The 20,558-nt window shown below is 29.9% G+C and overlaps 3 protein-coding genes across 9 annotated transcripts in view; 2 read left to right on the top strand and 1 right to left on the bottom strand.

Moving 5' to 3' along the window:
* LOC108915358 (interaptin) overlaps positions 1 to 8,085 on the bottom strand; it is a 40,532-nt gene extending 32,447 nt beyond the window's left edge. For 5 of the 6 annotated variants that reach the window (XM_018721377.1, XM_018721378.1, XM_018721375.1 and 2 more), the window contains exons 1-7: positions 7,938 to 8,085; positions 7,352 to 7,550; positions 5,382 to 5,534; positions 4,908 to 5,057; positions 3,337 to 3,619; positions 2,547 to 2,677; positions 2,119 to 2,478 (exon numbers count right to left, since the gene is read on the bottom strand). In XM_018721377.1, coding sequence (XP_018576893.1) covers positions 2,119 to 2,478; positions 2,547 to 2,677; positions 3,337 to 3,619; positions 4,908 to 5,057; positions 5,382 to 5,534; positions 7,352 to 7,546 — 1,272 coding nt within the window. In that variant the 5' untranslated portion in view covers positions 7,547 to 7,550; positions 7,938 to 8,085. The remainder of the gene's footprint in view (positions 1 to 2,118; positions 2,479 to 2,546; positions 2,678 to 3,336; positions 3,620 to 4,907; positions 5,058 to 5,381; positions 5,535 to 7,351; positions 7,551 to 7,937) is intronic. The other variant, XM_018721379.2, reaches the window with a different exon arrangement.
* Positions 8,086 to 9,778: 1,693 nt separating this feature from the next.
* Positions 9,779 to 10,921, top strand: LOC108915355 (NADH dehydrogenase [ubiquinone] 1 alpha subcomplex subunit 8). Its single transcript, XM_018721369.1, has 3 exons — positions 9,779 to 9,976; positions 10,032 to 10,207; positions 10,599 to 10,921. Exons 1-3 carry the CDS (start codon positions 9,848 to 9,850, stop codon positions 10,825 to 10,827), a joined length of 534 nt encoding a protein of 177 aa, XP_018576885.1. The 5' UTR covers positions 9,779 to 9,847; the 3' UTR covers positions 10,828 to 10,921.
* Positions 10,922 to 18,408: 7,487 nt separating this feature from the next.
* Positions 18,409 to 19,186, top strand: LOC108915357 (neuropeptide SIFamide). 2 transcript variants are annotated; one of them, XM_018721373.1, is made up of 3 exons: positions 18,409 to 18,442; positions 18,528 to 18,682; positions 19,014 to 19,186. In XM_018721373.1, the coding sequence occupies exons 2-3, from the start codon at positions 18,538 to 18,540 to the stop codon at positions 19,103 to 19,105; spliced, it is 237 nt and encodes a 78-aa protein (XP_018576889.1). In that variant the 5' UTR covers positions 18,409 to 18,442; positions 18,528 to 18,537; the 3' UTR covers positions 19,106 to 19,186. The 2 variants fall into 2 exon arrangements, with proteins under 2 accessions (XP_018576889.1, XP_018576888.1); XM_018721372.1 differs by having other exon boundaries at positions 18,414 to 18,442; positions 18,520 to 18,682.
* Positions 19,187 to 20,558: the final 1,372 nt, after the last annotated feature.

The raw sequence follows: 20,558 nt of genomic DNA on the forward strand, positions 1-20,558 counted from the left end.
ATTTTTTTTTTGCCGCTACCAACCTAATTTGTTTAACAATAGGCCGTCAACTTTGACAGTCTGTAACTCCGTTGTTTTTAAACGAATCTTGACAATTGTTTTTTTAACTTAAAGCTCTTTTCAGAAGCTTTCCGAATATGTAATAATATATAACTATATCACGCGTGTGCGTCGTATATTTCATTTTGCAACTAAGGCTAAAAAAATAAAAAAAATTTCCAGGTTGCAAATTTGAAATTTTAAAAAAATATATGATAGATTTCAATGTATTATTATGAAATCAGTGCGATTTTGATCTAATCAATATTTTTTGACGCTCGAAGGCTAGTTTTGTAGGTCTTTTGAAAACGAAAAAAAAAGTATTTTACTGTTTTATCATGGAAATGAACGGAAAAAGTTATAAGCGAAAAATGTGAATTTACGTAAAAATTATACAATCCACCCTGTAAACAATCTTCCCCCCATTTCTATGACTGTGGAAACTAATATGTTATTGTACACAATATTTAGCATCTATAGTGATAAATTCACCTTGCCGAAACAAAAAGTCGCGCCCAATTCTATATTTCCTGGCCTATTCAAAGAAAAAAGGCATTGTAATTGAGACGCTTACTGCAATAGTGGCCTAAGTGTGGAAATACAAATTTTGGGAGAGAGATTGATAGTTTAAAGTACAATAACCTTACTGACTTGTTACCCTATGAACCTCCAATTTTTCACAAGTTTTATATTGATCTACGACTAAAACAAAATACACCCATAAATACATATGATGATCCCAATGGACTATACGATCCTGTAGAATTCTCTTAATGAAGATAAGAAGAATAACTTATTATGTTTAATATACATATATTTATACAGTTACATTATATAGTCACAGAACGAATATTTCCTATTGATTTTTCAATAAAAGTTGTTAGTATAGTTTCATAGTTTTTGTTTATAATTGACCTAATATTCTTGAAATTATGTAATAACCTGCATAAGTGGCCTATGTTTTTTTGGTAATGTTCGGTGTTTTATAATGTAAAATTATATGGTATGTTGATTACCAACGAAAGTGGTGAACCTTTTCCCAAATTAAAAATAAATGTATTAAATTGCTTAATTATTCACAAATGCTATTTTTTAAGTTAGGTCACTATTGCAGTAAACGCCTCAATTGTTAGTACATTTTTCTGTGGCTTTAGAATTACTATTTTTTTATTCTAACAAAAAAATAGTGAACAATCATTTTCTTCCTAAAAATTTTTGAAATCGACATGAGTTTCTGTTTTGTTGGTTTCCATTCCATCTTGAGTTTGAATATCCTACATATACAAAACCACAAGCTCAAAGCCTCGGCCTTGCCACACGGAAATGAAAAATGAAAATTAAAAATTTAACTTTTTGCCTAAAATATGCCAAAAAATATTCTTTTTCATTATTGGAATAAGGAATACAACGTCATCGAAATTTGTTTTCCCAGGAACATGTCCAGATATTTTCGCCATAAAAAAAGACTACATTTTTTCTTAACTTTTGATAAGAAAATCTCCATCCATTTAGAAGTTACACTCAAATATTCTTCTAAGTGTTATTATTATTCATTATTCTAAAATAAAATTCCAAAAAGTATATATGAAAATTTGCATTAAATCTCAAATTAGATTTATTGGATCAGTTATAGGGTGAAATTGCCAATATTAGGAATGTTTTTAAGTTTTTTATTTTTGAATGTTTTTTGTGATGTCGAATACCTTTTTTTTCTGTAAAAATTCTTATTTCTGTAAAAAGGTTTTACATTTTTTTTTTGTAGAAAGTTTAAAAATGTAGTCACCAAAAATAATTTTCTTGTAATTTAATATTTTCTGATACAATCTAGTGCCCCTTGCATGTTTTTTTATAAATCGGATGCGTCCATAGCACGCTTAATTATATCAAGAAACAAAGGAATCTCGATCCAAATCCTATTCGAGCAAATGAAAATTATTTGAGAAACGATTTCTTTTAGAAAATCAGGCTTGAGACATTGTAACCACTTTTTATGTCTGTTCGGGAAATAGCAGAAACCTCATCGAAAGCGTCGAAATTTATCCACTTTTGCACTTAATTTACTAATTACATTAAACTTACGTCTTGTACTTGGGAAATCCTAACTTCAAACTGCTGAATTTGCATTTGCAGAGCTGCATTATCCTCTACGAGCTTATGAGTTTTCAAAATTTCCGCATTGAGATCAGCTTGTAATTGCTGTATTTTCTGAGTATTAACTTGTAAACGGTTATTAGTAGCCTGTTGTTCAATCTGTTTATTCTGGACGACTTCCTCAAGTCCTCTGATTTTCTGTTGGAGCTGGGACTTTTCTGCTTGTTGTTCGCTGCGGATCTCCTTCAATTTTGCTTGTACTCCTAATAACGCTTCTTGTTCCTCGGCCAATGACTTTTCTTTCTCGGCAAGTTGTTTCTTCAACTTCTGAACGGGATCAGATTTGCCCTAAAACACGATACTTCTTTTATGTAAGAATTGTAAAAATCAGGCATACTGGTTGAGTGTAAGATTACCTCACTCCAATCGTCAATGACTTCGGGGGCCTCAAGCTGCTTGTTCAGTAACAGATCAATAAGCAATTGAATCTCACTCTTAGAGAATTCAGCTTTACGCACCAATTTTATTAATCCATCCCGTTCCGCAGCTGAACAAAATAAAAAATTACATTTAGACGTAAATCAGCGGTAATGTAAAAAAATATAGACTAATTAGACGAAGCATTGATAAACTGATAAAAATAAACTTTTCAAACCAAAAAATGTTCTATTTATACAGGGTGTTTATGGTATAAGTTCAGTATATAAGAGAATACAGTAAAATAAATGTCTTATGTCACATAGATTCTAAGTCTACGCATGTCAATACATTTAAAAATAAAAAATAAAAAATGGAAATAAAGTTATTATTATTATTATTATTATTATTATGATTATTATTATTATTATAACAAAAAACCAAAAGTGACCCGGTAAATGACCAAATAGGTCACATTCTCCAGTAAGCTACCGATTTTTAAGTGACAGGTCATTAGGTACCTCTAGTTTAAAGTAAACAGCTTTAGTTACTTCTCTATTTTTTTTTTATAAGCGTTCATTTTGAACTTTGCAATGTTCCATTGTTCCATACATTTCTCGAAAATGATTAAGTTTACAATTCACAGTGTAAAAAAACTTTTTTGTTTATTCTGACGTGTACCATCACGTTTTAAAAGAAAACACTTATACTAAGAACACCCTGTATAACAGGTACCAAATTTTATAAACTATTACTATTTAATAAGAAATAAAATAACTAATAACTTACACAGCTGCTGCCTGGTGTTAAACTCACTTTTCTTTTTCTTCTTCTCTTTGCCAAGGTTTCCAACAATACCATTAGTTTGTGGTACAACTGTTGCGGGCTCTACAACTTTATCGTCGGCTTCTTTCTCCACCACTGGAGGTGCCTCAGTGACAGTTGAATTAGTTGCAGCTTGCTGTTTAGTGGATTTTTTATTATTTCTCATTGGCGGAGAAACTTCTAAGTTCTGTTTCTTCTCCTTTACAATCTTCTCTTTTACAGCTTCTTGCTTGAAAATGTCATCTCGCTAAGATTTGTTAAAAAAATAAAATAAATTGAAAAAATAACGACACCGACATACGGTATTGCTTAAATTTTTCAGATCCTGCTCTGGCTGCAGCAGCTCATATGGCCAAAGAAGCACTGGTCGACGCCAGAATGTTAAAAGACTTGTTAGTTTGCAAACCGTTAAACGTTGAACTATGTACTTGTTTCAGTGCTCTCTAATGTTTAGAGTGCAGAGGATGGCTAATTACAGAATAATTAGTTACAAAAAGAATGAAACTTGAAATTTTTTATGGCTTAAATGATGTTAAGAAATTTACATAAAGCAAAATATGTAATGATCTAGAAGTAGTACTAGAATAGCTGAATCAAGTTCTAGAACGAACACATTTTAGCTTAGAAAATATTTCAAGGAACTATTGGGAGTATATAACAAAAATGAAATTTGGTAGATCATTTTAAAATCTTGTAGTAAAAAAAATTAAAAAGAGAAATACTTAAAATCTAACAGTTCTTAGCCCTCGATATTTTTGTATTTAAAATTAAAATCTTTTGGGTAGAAAAATTTATTATTTTTTATGGAAAATTGCAAATAATTTATTAATATATATTTTGTTCACTTTGACCAAAGCATTGAAGCTTCGTTTAAATTTTAAGTCAAATATTCTGTATTCGGTTATCTGGATAATCCTGCTTAGGCACATCCATAATAAAAATGTATCAAGATGATTTTTTATAATTTCAGTATTTTGTTTTTTTTTCTTTTAAGTAGTTTGCCAGTTGTAAAAATAGTTAAGGATTTCTAAATTAACCCTTGCACCAAAAGAATCAAAGACTTTTCTTTTGATTTTTTAGAAAAAATAATTTCATTAAAACAACACTTGGCTAACTTTTCTTACAGGTGGTTATAATAATAATAAATGGAGAATATAAAACATGATATTTCAAAATGAAATATCTAGAGTTTGAGAATAAAGTAAGAAAAAGTTCCAAATAACTACTGCTCTAAAAAAATTATTTGTTTCATTCATCCATTTTAATTAAAAAAAAGAATCATTAGTATTTCATAAATAGATATTAAATTGACTGCATTATTTTAATAAATTATGTTAATTTTACATTAAACCAATCTAATTAAGTTATTGTAAGCAATAAAAAACAGTAATAAACATATACCTATTTGAACTTAAAAAATAATATTTCATTTTAGTCGGGAAGGTTTTGTATTGTTATTAAGCAACTAACTCTGTAACAAGTATAATGCTACAGTTATTATAACGTTACAATTTGTTAGCAAACACAGAACTTACACTATTGGATCTTAAAAGTTCAAAGTCATCTTTAGGAGGATTTTCCTCAAAGTGATTAACAATGGGAGTGTCTACTACATCTAAAATAACTTTTTCAGGTGATTTATCCCTTTTTACCAAAATAGGTCTCACTTTTTTCACACGTTTGGGCTAAAAGATAAGCATATGTACACGCTTAATAGAGTATATCTAAAGTTACAACTTAATTGATGTTAATAACTAATCTTGAGATAAAGGTTTTAGTAAAAGTTTCCTCATTTTAGAATTTTAAGAAGTGATATTGTATTTAATCTATAAGCTGCCTTAGTTAAAACAAAGGATATTTTATTTAACCAAATTTTGCTTAGTATAGTTATACAACTAATTATATTAGGTATATAGTTCCCATTCCCAAATAAATACAAAGTACAGAATCCCTTATTAGTTTAAAGAAAATTCCCGCATGCAAAACAATATGTTAGAAATTAAATATACCTTAATTTGAACAACTTCTTTTATTGGAACTTCCTCTGGTTCTTCTTTAAACTCTACATGAGGTTTATTGGGAGGGGAATTGTCCACATTAGGATTTTCAATATTTTCAGATTCATCAGTTTCATTTCCTGGAGGGTTTGTTTTTTCTTTTAACTGAAAATAGTAATTAACACAATAACAATTTAAAAATTAAACTGCATATGAATCACCTAAGTTGTGAATTATGGTGAATTATTACAAAAATATTGTATTTTTTTTTTTTAATATTAGAAAATATTAATTTTATTTTATTTATATCTCTATGAGTATAAACATAATAACCAGAATATGTCACATTAAATGTAAATGTTTTAGCGGTTAATAAAAATATATGTAAAACATTTTATACTTTCCTGTCTCTTTCAAGTTTCTGTAATTTAATTTAGTTAATATCTCTATTATTTACAAGGTGTATAACTTTATTGGCTAATTGTTGTAATATTTGTTTTTAGCTTGTATTAAATACTTAGAAGGTAACAACTGACGAAAGTTAAATTTTCTAATAAATTATTAGAATCATCAGTTTGAATTATGCAACTACTCAGGATTTTTGTGATTAATGAACCATGACTTTCGATCAGTGAAAACAAAATTGGTACAGTTTCTATCATTATATCCATATCATCTATCATCTTAGCAGTTTTGACAAAAATTTGTTAATAAATGTGTTTATACGTTTATTTAATAACAATTTAATATACTATAATACCAAAGAAAATTCTTTATCAATTACATGTAACGATACTCAGAAAAATACATGATTTTTTTACTTTCAGTTTGAATTACTGTCAACATTCTGCTCAACATTTCCAAGATTACTGGAATATCAAATACCAGGAAGTGAAAGGCTTATCAAATTGAGAGAAATTTACAGTTGGTTTATGTATGAATAATATTTAAAAGAATAAAAGTTATTACACACAAATAACTAAGAAAAATGCTTATCATGTCAACATGATTATTTTTTTTTACCTATGCCGTTTACCAAGGAATTTGATTTTTAGTAATTTATCTTCTTTTAATTAACTTATATTAAATTGATGGGCTATGTATATGAAATCTGATAAGATAAATGTTGACATTTTTCGAGAGTGAATTTAATATCTTTAAGTGTATACATTTTTGGTTGCTACGAAAATATTTTCTAAAAATTTAAAGAATGTAATAGCAGTTTTCTTTCAAGAACTGTCATAATGTAAAAAATAAGGAATAAAAATATAAAAAATATATTTTTGATAGGATTTCTAATTCTTTACATGCAATGGTATACTGAACAAAATGTCGGAGACGTTTCATATCTAACTCTAAACTTAAAAAATATTTTGAGGCGTCGTGAAAACTAATATTGTTTTGAACTTATTTATACTGAGTGCTAGTATTTATTTTGCACCGACAAATTTTTTAAATCATTGGATGATTTTTTTTAACACTGTATCTATGTTGTATCTAAGGTATGACAGTAAATAAAATATAAAAACAATTGTTTTCTTGTAGTAAAATTAAAAAACTGCCCGCAATTCAAATTGTGGACCTTCAACTTGATGGTCACTAGTTTACAAAGTGAGATGAAGGCCTCTCTGTGGCCGAGCCTATATGGGCTTCTAAAGTTTGGGTTGTCGCAGGTGTGTCGTTTCTAAAAGACCGAGCCAATGCCCAATGGCATAATTACAACCCATGAGGCCCCAACTACCTTAAAAATAGTTCTAAAGCCTTAGATAAAGCAAAAACCTATTCTTGCAAACGAGAGTTTGGTAATCTATGGCATTGACATATTGATTGCAACATTGAGGCGATATCTATTGATGATATTGTGATGTCATGTAGCACAGTGAGCATAAGACTTGACTAATACTTCACTTTAACTACTATAAAATTATTTCATTATTACATCTATCGTTACTTTCGAAATTTCAAATTAGTACACTACAAACCTTTTTAGCTGCCTTTTTGTTTTTCTTTTCTTTTGGCTTTGGTTTCACCCCAAGTAAGGCATTTGTTGTTTGTCTCTGCTCAGCTAAGGCTTCCTCGTAACTCTTCTCCTTTATCCCAAATTTATAAACAAGAAATAATGAACAAAATGCAAGAAGAAATAATGCAATGAATATTAAGGGAGTCGATACATCCATTATTCTGTAATAAAATAAATATAATTACTTCATTAATATTATAAGATACTGTATCTAATGTTCTTCCGTTTTCTACTCGTAAATATATCATATTTGTTATAAAAAAGTGCATGTAAACTGCATTAGAGAAAGTGTGATAATAGCGAAAAATCACATTTATTTGATTTTTTATGATGTTCAGTCAACCTTGTTCGCTTTCTAATTTATTCCCGACTTTGGGAAATTCAGAAATTCACGTATAAAAGACCTAGAAAGAATAACTTTATTAACTTAAGCCACGTAGCAAAGGATGGCGATGGGGAACTCACGTCTCATGCCGGGATATTTTATTTTGGAAAACACTTATTTGTTAAAAATAGATTTTGGCTACAATTTAAATAAATTAACTTACCAGTTAGCAATAACAAGAAAATGATACAAAATTGTTTCGTATGTAAACACAATAGATATAAATAGTTTAAAAGTACAGCAAAAGGACGACACAACGCACAAATGATGAAATGGGTTAACCACCACCACCTTCTTCAGACAAAATTTTTCAATATACATCAGACACTCAGATAGGGTCATGTTATGTGACAACATTGGCAACATTGCGTAACATGTTTAAAATTAATAAAAATTTGTTGGTAGAAATGAATCATTTTTGACGATTTCGATTTACATGAACTTTTGCACTGAGTGCGTACTGTAAACAACTTCTGCGTTCGATTTATATTTTGAGTGCACACTTTGCCTATCTAATGTGTTCGATTTACAAGTTAGTTCGCACCGAATTTGGCGAGAATGCAAATTTTCTGGCACTGACGAAACAGTCAGTTCAATAGTGTAGTGCAAGTTAAAAATGGCGGTAGTAGAAGATTTTTAAATATAATGCTTCTAGATAATATATTTTCTTCTTCAGAGAGTTCATCTGAAGAATATATGTTATTAATAATTTTAGAGAGCAAATAAAAGTAAATAATTTTACGCTACACCAATATCCGGAAGATGTAGTAAATAAATAATTACACTTACTTAACTACTGTTTGTATGTACCAATTTGGTTTTCTTTTTAGTTCAAAAAAAAATTAGATTTAATAGGGAAACTGTATACATTTTAATTGATGATTTTGAAAAATCAGTGTTTTACCCAAAAAAGAAATTTGGAAAAGAGACTATATCAGCTGAAAAGCACATTCTTGCGTTTTTATAGTAGTATACAAATTGATACCTATATGAACACAAAAAAGCGTTAACGATTACCAAAAATCAATTCTTAAACGATTACGAAGTCAGATGTCATACAGAGGTTATGAAATGAGCACTAGAATTTGATGCGTGTTCGATTTAATTGCATGCTCAGAGTGTTTCGGGCAAAACTTTGTAGCACTCGTGGCGAACTTTACGTCATAGCAGTGCGCACTACACGTTCATAATGCATATAAATAGAAATCGTCATTTTATATTCCATCAGCTACTTTCCAATTGTCAGGGAACTGCTCCTGAAGTGTTCTTCTACTGTTCTACTCTTAGTTTTGTAAGAAACACAGTCTTAAGAGTATGGTCAAATAAAATACGAATTAAAAAAGGATATTTCCTATAACTTAACACACAAAATCTGCTATTACGAACACTAACCCCTTCATATTTTTCTGTTAGTGATAGGAAAACATAAATCAAATTAAATAATAATATTTTAAAATACATAACCAGTGAAGTTCGTTCCCTTATAGTACGCGATCGCGTCAAGAGATGATTCTGTAACATGTGTTGACGGAAAATAGAGACTTATCGATCTATAAAGCGTAATCTATGTATCCTTTTACTCACAAAACTAATCTGTAAAATCCAGAGATTAGGGTTTTCCACTGACAATTTTATGTGCAACGCTGACACTAACCTCGTTTTTAATAAAATTGTTCTGGTGTACAAAAAGTGTCACTTCAGTGGAACATAAAATTGCACTTGAATTGAACTTGATTTGAATAATAATTATCATCAATTAAAGAAATGAGAAATCTTACCTATTTCTAACTTTGTTTACACGGAAAAATTTGAACTGAATTTATTCTGTGGAATATAAAATTGCACTGAGTGCGCACCAGTTTTACTAGTGGAAAACCTTAATAGAGTAGGTAAAATCACGAATCTTCCCGGGTGCGTTCAGAATGAATGCCATTTATATCCCAGGCGACTCTAGACGATTTATTTGATTTGAACGCGCTTCTTAATTATTGACAGTTGACGTCGTTGACCTCTTCTGTCAGTTGACAGCTGGGGATCGGAAATAAAAAAAATAAGTTTTATTTTGAATAAAAAATGGGTATAACTGAAGATGTAACATTACCTACTGAAGAAGACTTAACAGTCCAAGAAGTTCCTTTATCCGGACCAGCATTGAAAGCAGGTGCATTTCATTTAGGAAAAGCCTGCGAATTTGAAAATAATGTGAGGTTATTTGTTACCTAATCAATGTCATTAATGTAAAAATATATATTTTTAGGAGTTTGTATTATGTAGGACAGAATTAAAAGATCCGAGAGCGTGCATTAATGAAGGAAAGGCAGTAACAAATTGTGCTTTAAATTTTTTTAGGAAAATAAAGAAAACTTGTGCTGGTGAATTTACGCAGTATGTCAATTGTCTGGATAAATCTAGCCCAGATCAACAGTTTACACCGTAAGCACAGCAGCTTTTAAAATTATGTCTTGGTTGCAGTTTAAAGTTAAAAAAATATAATTTTATAAAAAATGTGTGAATGAAAAGTAAATAATATTTATATTCGTTAATTGCTTTCTATTCTCATGTTATTTAGGACCACTGAATTAGTCATTAAGTAATTAAAACAACAAAAAGAGAAGTATCTATTTTGGGAAAGTAACTGGAAAACATGGTACAGTTCTTATGCTGAAAATATTGCAATTCACACCATAGAAATATTTTCCTTCAATTATATTATTGATTCATGTTAAAATAAATCGCTAATGTATGACTGCTTTTATATCTGTTCTAATAAACGAGAATACAGAGAATTCTTGGAAAACAGGTGATTGATTTGATTTAATTTCAGATGCCGTAAAACACAAGCTGTCTTTGATAAATGCATTAAAGATAATTTAGGATTAGATCGACCACCATATGACTATTTTGCTCGTGCTCATGTGCACAAAACAGCAAGACCTAGGCCTCCAGTAGAGGGACCTACTGTCTACGAGGATGCTACACCTGGTCTACCTCCACCAGATGATACACCACGGCCAGAAGCTAAATATGGATCCCGTTACATTTTCCTGTGGTAGACATCACTGTCATATTTTCATTTTATGCAGTATAAATTGGGGTAGTTCAGCTATGTTATTAGCTATTATTGTAAATAAATATTAATATAAGATAGTATATTATTTTCCATTTTGAACAACAATAAATATTTAGATAGAATGCAGTAAATTAGTGTCCGTTTTAATTTAGAATAAAAATGTTTAATTTTTTTATCCTACTAGTTTCGACTATTATGCCACCGTCAGGTGAACAAAAAAATTACAGTCGTAGGAAATAAATTGTTGCAATTAATAAATAATGTTATTTTGTTTAAAAAAGAAAATATTAGTATATATTAAAAAAAATTTGTCATCGTGACAGATTGAGGACACAAATGTCGATCCTCAATTACTGAATTGAAAAGGACTTAATTTACTACATAACATCTACTGTCACTCAGTATTACAATGGATTTTCAAGAGATTAAATATATAAGCTACAATAAATGAAAAATTCTTAACAGAAAGTGCTTAAATTGTATTTGTAACAAATTTCTTTTGTGAAAATACAGTTCTAGAGTTAGTTTAAATTAAATTAATATATTTGATAAAAAAAAACCAAAACAGTAATCGAGAATAGTCCATTTTTAAATAAAGTACATAAAAAATTTCTCAGAAATACTGCTAGGAATTAAAAGTAGCGATTGAATTTTCCGATATCCAGAGGCGTCGCGTCGAATTTCTGGGGTTCTTAGAGGTAATAATTCGCCGTATCTCCATTACTGGATGATATGGACTGGATTTATATGAATCTAGCAGATTAGGTAAGTGACTTGCTCAAGTTATTTTAATGAATAGAAAATATAATGCATGACGGTTGGATTTTCCATCCTCTAAGAAACTTCCTATGACCCAAAAGTAATTTTGAGAAAATGTAACTAGTTCTTTAAAAAATATATTTTGAAGCACAAATTATAGTGTTAAAAATTGTTTGTATTAAAAAAGTTGTTTAGAGTTCTCGTGAACCACTTTCCAAAATTTTTGGCATCAAAAAAATTGCTTTGAATTGCTGCTCCATTTGTATAAAGAATAATTTCAATTATAGTGAAAATTCTTTGAAAAAAAAAATTAGAAAAAATTTTCCACACGTGCTTGGAAAAGCTTCGTTTACGAGAAAAAAATTCGCATTTTCAAAAACATCTTCGAAAGTGTTTAACGTATCTACTGTGTCATTTTTTTCGAATTTAAAATATAAGGTAGGTATATTTTAAAAACGAAGCGTTTCCGGACACATACTTATTTGGAAATTTTTTCTTATAAAAATAAGAATAAGGATTTATTATTTGTCACTTGAAATTTCAGAATTTATAAATACACTAGGCACAGAAATTAAGGGATATAAAAAAAATTCCAAAATTTTGGGTGATATTCAGAGCTCAAAAAAAAATTGCAAATTTTTGCTTCTTAAAAACGCCTATGAACTTATTTTTTTTTTTTGGTAATTTCACCAAAACGACAAATTTAAACATTCGAGGCACTAAAAAAAAAAGAAAAATCGCAACGTTTTGAAATTATTCAAGGTTTCTTTAGGACACTTTGTTGAAAAGTTACAGTCAATATCCTTAATTTATTCATTATTTGCAATGTCATGCCCAGTTATTCAAATATCTGTAATTATGCAATTTTTTACTTTTTTTCTAACCAACATTTTCACTTCGAAAACATTTTTTTAATAAGAACCAATAATTATCTACGACTTGTAGAGAATACTTTGCAGTTTTAAAAACCCTGCTTGGATTTTCTGTGCGACCATTATTTCACGAGTAATTTATTGTCAGTCAAAAATTATTTTTTTGCTTTGATCGATGATAACGGCGGCAAATCATCGTACAGGGCTCCGGAATCGCTCAAATTGAAGAGAATTAAATTATCTAATTATGGTGAAATTATCAAAAAGAAATTTTTGAAGTCCATAGGCCTTTTTAAAGAAAAGCAAAAACTTTCATTTTTTTTTCGTTAATTTTCTTATAATTACTCTGCTTACGCTAAAAAATTTTAAACTCCAGATCCGAAAACTAGACACTTGAAGCTTCAATTTATTTTTTTTTATTCTCTCTACGAGCGTTTCCCTCCAAGTTACAGCTCTTTGAAAATCACCCAAAATTTTGAATTTTTTTATCCCATAATTTCTGTGCCTAATGTGTATATAGTAATACACAATTTTTATAAAATTTAGATATATATTTTTTGGTCTACGAAATATCGGACTGGTTGCGACTGTTCCAATACAATTATAGTATTGTTTTAAAGAAAATAAACAATTTTTTTTTGGTTATTTTACATGGACCTATTTCTATCTGTTACTATGGATAAACACCGACGCCGCCACGAGACGAGCAACTCCCAACATGGAAATATTTCCGAATTCCCACTTTGTCCTAGCCTAGAGTAAGGATCTTTTACTTGCCTAACATTGTTTAGACAAGGGATCAACAGCTTATCCTTTCCGAGGGGATGGTATATCTTTTTATACAAACTTCGCCTAAATTTGTATAGCTTCTGTGAATACACCGACATACAGGCCACTCGGCCAACAGTTTAGGCTTAGAAGGTGGGCGAGCATCGTGAGCTTAATCTGGATGGTCACCCATTATCCAAGTACTAACCACGATCAGCCTTACTTTTGACTTTTCCTATCGCTGATATGGAAAATTATTATTGTTAGGTACTATTATTATGGGGAGTATTAGGACACTACACATTTTTTTATGTAAATATACAATTCGCGTACGATAGGAAGTACATATATAGAAGTTTAACGCCTAGACAAATATTGTACGATGTATGAGATGAGTGAGTGATATGTGATGAATGAAATAAATAATGTTTAAAAAATTCAACTGAAACTTCTGGCTAAAACAAAACAATATATTTTAACTATACCTTTAACACCAAAACGATTATTTAAAAAGATATAGGGTGCTCTCTGGTCTGTTTAATTTTAAATATATTTTTTATTATGTTTCTTGTTAAGCCAAAATGAATATATATATAAGATGGAGTAAGTATATCATTTTACAAAATAAAAAAAATGTTAGAAAGTGTCACATCTTTAACTATTTCTGAGAATATTCATAGATTTAAACGTACATCAGAATAGTGGTTAACCACTGGTCAATGGACACTTAATTAGAATATGTGTTCCATTTTTAAAAATTGTTTGTTTTCTTCTCGATTGATAAGACAAGATTTTTTTTGATCTCATATATCAATTAAATATATTACAAAAAAGAATTAACACTCTCTGCACTCTGTAAATATACAGGGTGAATCTAAATAAATAATTAGAATATTTTGAACAAAAAAAAATGGACGTCACTGACTTTTTTGTAATTTTTATATTTTTTTTTTGGATTAAACATTAAACAACTAATAAATAGCTATTTATGATATACGTGTTAAAAGTAAGATTTTATTTTGTGAGTGAAGATGATTAAAAAACGAGCGTAGCGAGTTTTTTAACTTCTCGAACAAAATAAAATCACTGTTAACACGTATATCATACAGTGTTAAAAGTAACTTGCTTTTAACACGCGTGTCGAAAAATGACATTTTTAACATCAAAAATGACAATTAAAAAGGCCACTTTTAACAGTTTTGTAGAAAAAATATTTTTTTGTCTCTTAAATGTTTTTCGCATTTTGATTAATTTTTGAGAAAAAAAATAAAATCCACCTAATTGCATATATCTGAACCACACAAGACACATTATTAAATTACACATTTAAACATTAATATTACTAAACAACTGCCGGAATATAGAACATTCCGTGATTTTTCTAATTTTGACTACGTTAGCTTTAATCGGGACTTGAATTTAATTAATTTTGATTACATATACCTCTTACATAATGTTGATGAAATGGTTGATTATTTTAATGATAAAGTTTTGTTTTTATTTGATATGCACGCGCCTTTTAAAACCATAAGAATATCTAAACCTCCGGCTCCTTGGCTTACGCCAAATCTTAAATTAATGATGCGGTTAAGAGATAGTGCATATTTAAAATATAAAAAATTTAAATCTGAGGTTAATTGGCAAGAGTACAAAGATCTTAGGAATTTTGTAAACACAGCTATTAAATCTGAAAAGAGAGGGTATTTACAGCATAAGTTTGCAACTGATTCTAGAGCTTTTTGGAAGACCTTGAAATCTCTTAATGTCCATAGCAACAATTCACATTCTTCCCAGTTTATTGCAAGCGCTCAGGAATTTAATGACTTTTTTGTGAACAAGTTACCAGCGGTTATTGTTGACAATGATTATATTGCTGATACCTACAGGGGTAAATTAGCGCCTAATATATCCGAAAAATTTAAATTTAATAATGTTTCGCCACAGAGGGTACTGGAAATTCTTAACACTATCAAATCTAATGCGAAAGGAGTTGATGGAATTAATTGCAAGATGATAAATTTGATTATACCTCAGTTACTCAATCATATTACTTTTATTATAAATGAATGCTTGAACTCCGCTACTTTTCCATCTTGTTGGAAGGATGCTGTAGTCATCCCTATACCTAAGAATTCAGAACCCTCTGATTTAACACATTTTCGTCCCATTAGCATACTCTGTACCTTTTCAAAAATTTTGGAAAAGGTTGTTCATGAACAGCTGGCTCACTTTTTGGACAAATTTGACGTTCTACCATCAACGCAGTCAGGATTTCGAACGCATCATAGTACTTCTACTGCTCTATTACATGTGTCGGATGAGTTATATAGAGCTTATGATAATAATGAAAATGCGTGTCTTGTGTTGCTTGATTATAGCAAGGCTTTCGATACTATTCACCATGCTACTTTATGCTGTAAACTTAAATATTTTGGACTTGATCACAGAGTTGTTAACTTTTTTGAGAATTATTTGTCAGGTAGACGTCAAAAAGTTGTTGTTAGTGGAAATTTTTCCACTTTAATTAATATTACTGTGGGAGTCCCACAGGGTAGTGTGCTTGGTCCCTTGCTGTTTTCAATCTATACTGCAGACCTACCGGGTGCGGTTAGAAATGCCCATTCGCATCAATATGCTGATGATTTTCAATTATATTTTCGTTTTCCACTGGGTGACCTGGATAATTCAGTTCAAAAAATAAATAGTGATTTAAATAATATCTTAATATTGTCTCAAGCACATGGTTTAGTTTTAAACGGAACGAAAACGCAGCTTCTCGTTGTTGGTAAGAATAAAGATTTAATATCGAATGATTTTCGTTTTAAAATTTCTGTTAATGGAACAATTCTGAATCCTAGTAATGACTGTAAAAACTTAGGAGTGTATTTTGATCGAGATCTTAGGTTTTCCACACACGTTAATTTTTTATTGCAAAAATCTTATGCTAAATTGCGATCCCTTTATGTTCACAAAGATTACTTAACAGTAGATGTAAAATTAAAATTATGTGATTCCCTAATTCTTAGTAATATTGCTTACTGTGACACAGTCTATTGGCCCGCTATTTTGAATAAAGATAAAGAAAGCCTGCAGAAGGTGCAGAATGCATGTATCAGATTTTCCTATGGATTACGAAAATATGACCACATTAGTGACACATTTAAACAGTCTAAGTGGCTTAATTTAAATGAGCGTTTCCAGCTGCACATGGCATGTTTGGTGTTTAAGCTTAATAAGTCTAAAAGACCCAAATATTTATTCAAAAAATTAATTAAATGTAGTGATGTCCATAGCCGTTCAACTCGTTACAAAGACCTTTATGTCGTACCTATGCATGCCTCTGCTCTATTTCGCAGATCTTTCTCTTACAACGCTGTACATATTTATAACAACCTACCTCCTACAGTTAAATCAGCTAGTAACTTTATCAGTTTTAGAAGACAGGTCAAGGCCAGTATATTTGAGAGGAGAATTTAATTTTTTCTTTTTTTTTTATATATAATTTAGCTTTTGATATTATTCGCTGTCTAGCATTGAGTTCACGCCTGTGTGTGGGTGGACATATGTGTTTATGATATTGTTTATGTTACACACACACTTTAACGTGTTAGGCGGTTAGATGGAAGAGCAACTCTGTTGAATCTCGCCGTCTTTTGTTTGTTTTTATAATTTCATTGTTATTGTAGAGAATAAAGACATATTATTATTATTATTATTATTATTATTAAAAATATTCGTTAAGGTGCAAATCTAATCAAGTTAGGGTTAAATTAGCCCCTTTAATATTACAAATAACTGCCAAATTCTGCGGACCAATGTTTATATGAACTTTTTGTCTTAAAATCTCTCGAATAATCATGTGTTGAATTTATTGTACATACTTAATTATAATTGCAGTGTGCACTACTACTTTTATTCGGGTGCATAACACCCTGTATATTGCGCCGAGCCTTTAATTTTAGATGCGCAATAGTTCAAAGATCAAAGGAGCCGATGTTAAAACGGTAAACTGTATAATGTGTTCATCATTTTTACAATAAAAAATGTATCATGGTTTTTTCGCAAACCTGAACTTTTCCGAATAAAACGTATTTTTAAAAATATTTTTGAATAAATAACATCATTTAACAGCAATCTGATGGAGATGTCTCACTCAAGTTGAGTGACTCAAGGCGTAGGTATTCCTCTGCAGTTTTGATAATTATAAAAATACGAAATAGTGCCTCAAAAAAAAAAAAGAGGTTGAAATAAATTTGTACACATCGAAACTTATGTTATATGCTCTATTGATATATATTTTCTGTATTAATCTATGATACATATGTCTTATTTATCTACACTATACATACATATTTTTTCAAAAAATACATACCCTGTAATGTACTTTTGTATTTGTCGCTGTATTTAAGGGCCCCATATTCTTTAAATAGTGTTTTCCGCAAAGACAAATAATTTCAAACATTTAATAACTGAATAATCTAAAGCATATCAAATAATAGGAATGTTATGTCATGCCACCTAAGTATTTTCAAAGACGCATGTTTTACAAACGATTTTTTTTTAGTTATTATTTTATTTGAGTAATTTTAAATGGTAACAATGAATAAACAAAACATCAAGGATTTTATTTTTGTGCTTACTTTTGTTCTACACGTTTTACTTTTAAAGATTTCAGTACCTAAAAACGACAGAAATTTCACTATTTCTCGGCCAGGAATATGGCCACCTTAAGGCCTACTTAAAAACATTAAAAATGCTTCTGTTAAATTTCAACAGTGGAGTAACGTCCCATATCATATTCAATCCTGGGTAGGTATTGCAATAAAATTATTAATGAACTTTTTATATTGTAGAAGATATTTTTAATATCTTGTTAATGTAATTCTATCCCACACGAGAAAGTGAACAATTTATGAGGGTTGAAAACAGAATATGGGTGGTAATTTCATTCGTTTTGAGAGAAATAACATTAGACAAGCCACCAAATTGTGCAGCGTTCCCAGGGGAAGTGCAGGAATATTGTTATTGAATTATCTTCAAAATCGCACCGGCAAAATTCACTAAATGGAATCGTAATTAGTTTTAAAGGTAATCAACTGTTACGTCGGTTGGGAAACTATGTATAAAAGGCCTGTTATTTTTCATTGAAAATCAGTTCCAAACATCTTCACACCTTGAGAGGTTCTCTGAGGACAAGAGGTAGGACAAGTTTATATTTATTCTTTTTTAATAAATAAAACGCGAAAAATTGCTTCAATTTTGAAAATACATTGTAGTTTTACAGATCATAAAAAATGTCAGGCTATTTTGGAAAGACTGTGACAATCTTCTGTGTTGCTGTTGCCTTTATTTGTGCAATTATGACTGTAACTGAAGCTACCTACAGAAAACCACCATTTAATGGATCCATTTTTGGAAAAAGAACTGGTTCCAACACTGGCAAGTATAACAATTAGAGGGATTTATTACACATACGCGCATACAATATTTTTTTTGTTTTTTTTCTGTTTCGTTATAAAATTAAAAGAGGAGTTTCAGGGGCCAAAATGAAAATTCTTAAATTTAAAATTGGATACTAAGTACCATTTTTTAATTTCCTGCAAAAATACGTGAAGAAAATTGAACTTTTTATTACACTTATTATACAATTTTTCAACTCTTTAATGCATTTGTTAATGATAGGAAAAAAGATTGACCTTCCAATGTTATTATTTTTTAGGGTTGGTTACACAATTTAATTTTTTCTGATAATTTTGAATAATTTTTTCAGAGTATGACAGTGCCAGTAAAGCTCTCTCTGCAATGTGTGAAATAGCCAATGAAGCATGCCAATCCTGGTTTCCCATTACTCAAGAAAAATAGAACTTTTCTATAGCATTCTGGACTGGACCAAGACAATAAATATTAGTGTAGCTTTTGATTACTTTGTTTAAATAATTATAAATGTAGAAATAAAGAGCATTATACATATGTTATTGTATTATTTTCTTCGTGCAAGTTGGATAAATCTTGTTTAAAGGGATGATTTTTTAAATAATTTCAAAACATTCAAAATCTTACCATACAGTTTTTGTGTGCATAATACAAGAAAATATTAAATGGGAAAAAACTGTTGGTGTAGATATGAGTATGTATGCAGGCTATATTACATTTTTCTGAATAATTATATGGCAAGCCACTGAAAGAAATAATATTTTTCTGATATTTTTGGAAATATAAAATTTTGTTCTTAATTATTTTTTATATAGTTTTTACCGTTTTAATACAAATTGGCAATTTGTAAAACTGATATGTTTATATAGATTTACAATTATACATGGTGCTAGTTACACAATGCATGTGTCAAAAATGAGGCAGTGCTATACAAATCCTTTTACTTTTGATTTCAAAGCAGTAGAAAACACTGAAAACAGAACGGAAATACAATTTTTGCCTTCATTAAGTATATATGATGGTATTTTGAATTTTTTTTTATAATACTTCTTGTGCTGATAAATAACAATAAAATTATTTCAGTCATACAGGGTGTTCCTAAATATGTGTCGCAACGGAAAACTGTAAATTCCTCTTGAAAAGAGACATATTTTTCCTCTTCCATTTTTCTCTCCGGGCTTTCGTTTTCGCGATACATGGTGTCAAAACTTTTTTTCAGATTTTTGCCAATAACTCAGGAACCGTTTGAACTACGGGACTGAGCTTTTGTACATACATTACCACTATTAATAGCTACTTGTTGCAAATGTTGCTAAATTTCGTTAAAATTGTTAATTATTACTACCTATCTTTTGAATCACAAAAGATTTTCAAAACGTTAGCAAAATGTTTGTTTTTGTTCAGTAATTTTTCTTGAAAACGGTTGACTTTAGAGCAATGAACCAAGAGAACTCTTTTTGTGTAAAATTCATTGGCGCTTCAGAATTTGCTGCCACATGTCAATTTTTCCAGTGGTGTAAAAGTTAGGGGGGGAAAACCCTGAAGATACCTTAAAATCTCCACCACTGGCAGCATGTTCAATGAATTCGAGATGGGTGCGAAAAAGTAGCTAACAATAGTGGTAATGGTAATGGGTGTACAAAAACTCAGTCCCGTAGTTCGAACGGTTCCTAAGATATTGGCAAAAAAATTAAAAAAAAATGAAAATTTCGACACCGTGTATCTCGAAAACGAAAACCCGAAAAAAAGAATGGAAGAGGAAAAGAATGTTTCCTTTTTCAAGAGGAATTTACAGTTTTCCGTTGCGACACTTATTTAGGAACACCCTGTATGTAGTATGTTTTGAATAACCGCAATAATTCTACAAAAGAAACCCATATTG

Source organism: Anoplophora glabripennis, unplaced genomic scaffold (genome assembly GCF_000390285.2).
Source record: "Anoplophora glabripennis isolate ALB-LARVAE unplaced genomic scaffold, Agla_2.0 scaffold991, whole genome shotgun sequence".
In the NCBI taxonomy this organism is placed as follows: domain Eukaryota; kingdom Metazoa; phylum Arthropoda; class Insecta; order Coleoptera; family Cerambycidae; genus Anoplophora; species Anoplophora glabripennis.

Excerpts from the sequence above, each read along its gene's own strand:
- LOC108915355 (XM_018721369.1), top strand. The coding sequence starts at position 9,848 with ATGGGTATAACTGAAGATGTAACATTACCTACTGAAGAAGACTTAACA. Across the intron at positions 9,977-10,031 it reads CCTGCGAATTTGAAAATAAT|GAGTTTGTATTATGTAGGAC; the intron begins GTGAGGTTATTT and ends ATATATTTTTAG. Across the intron at positions 10,208-10,598 it reads CCAGATCAACAGTTTACACC|ATGCCGTAAAACACAAGCTG; the intron begins GTAAGCACAGCA and ends ATTTAATTTCAG.
- LOC108915357 (XM_018721373.1), top strand. The coding sequence starts at position 18,538 with ATGTCAGGCTATTTTGGAAAGACTGTGACAATCTTCTGTGTTGCTGTT. Across the intron at positions 18,683-19,013 it reads AAGAACTGGTTCCAACACTG|AGTATGACAGTGCCAGTAAA; the intron begins GCAAGTATAACA and ends TAATTTTTTCAG.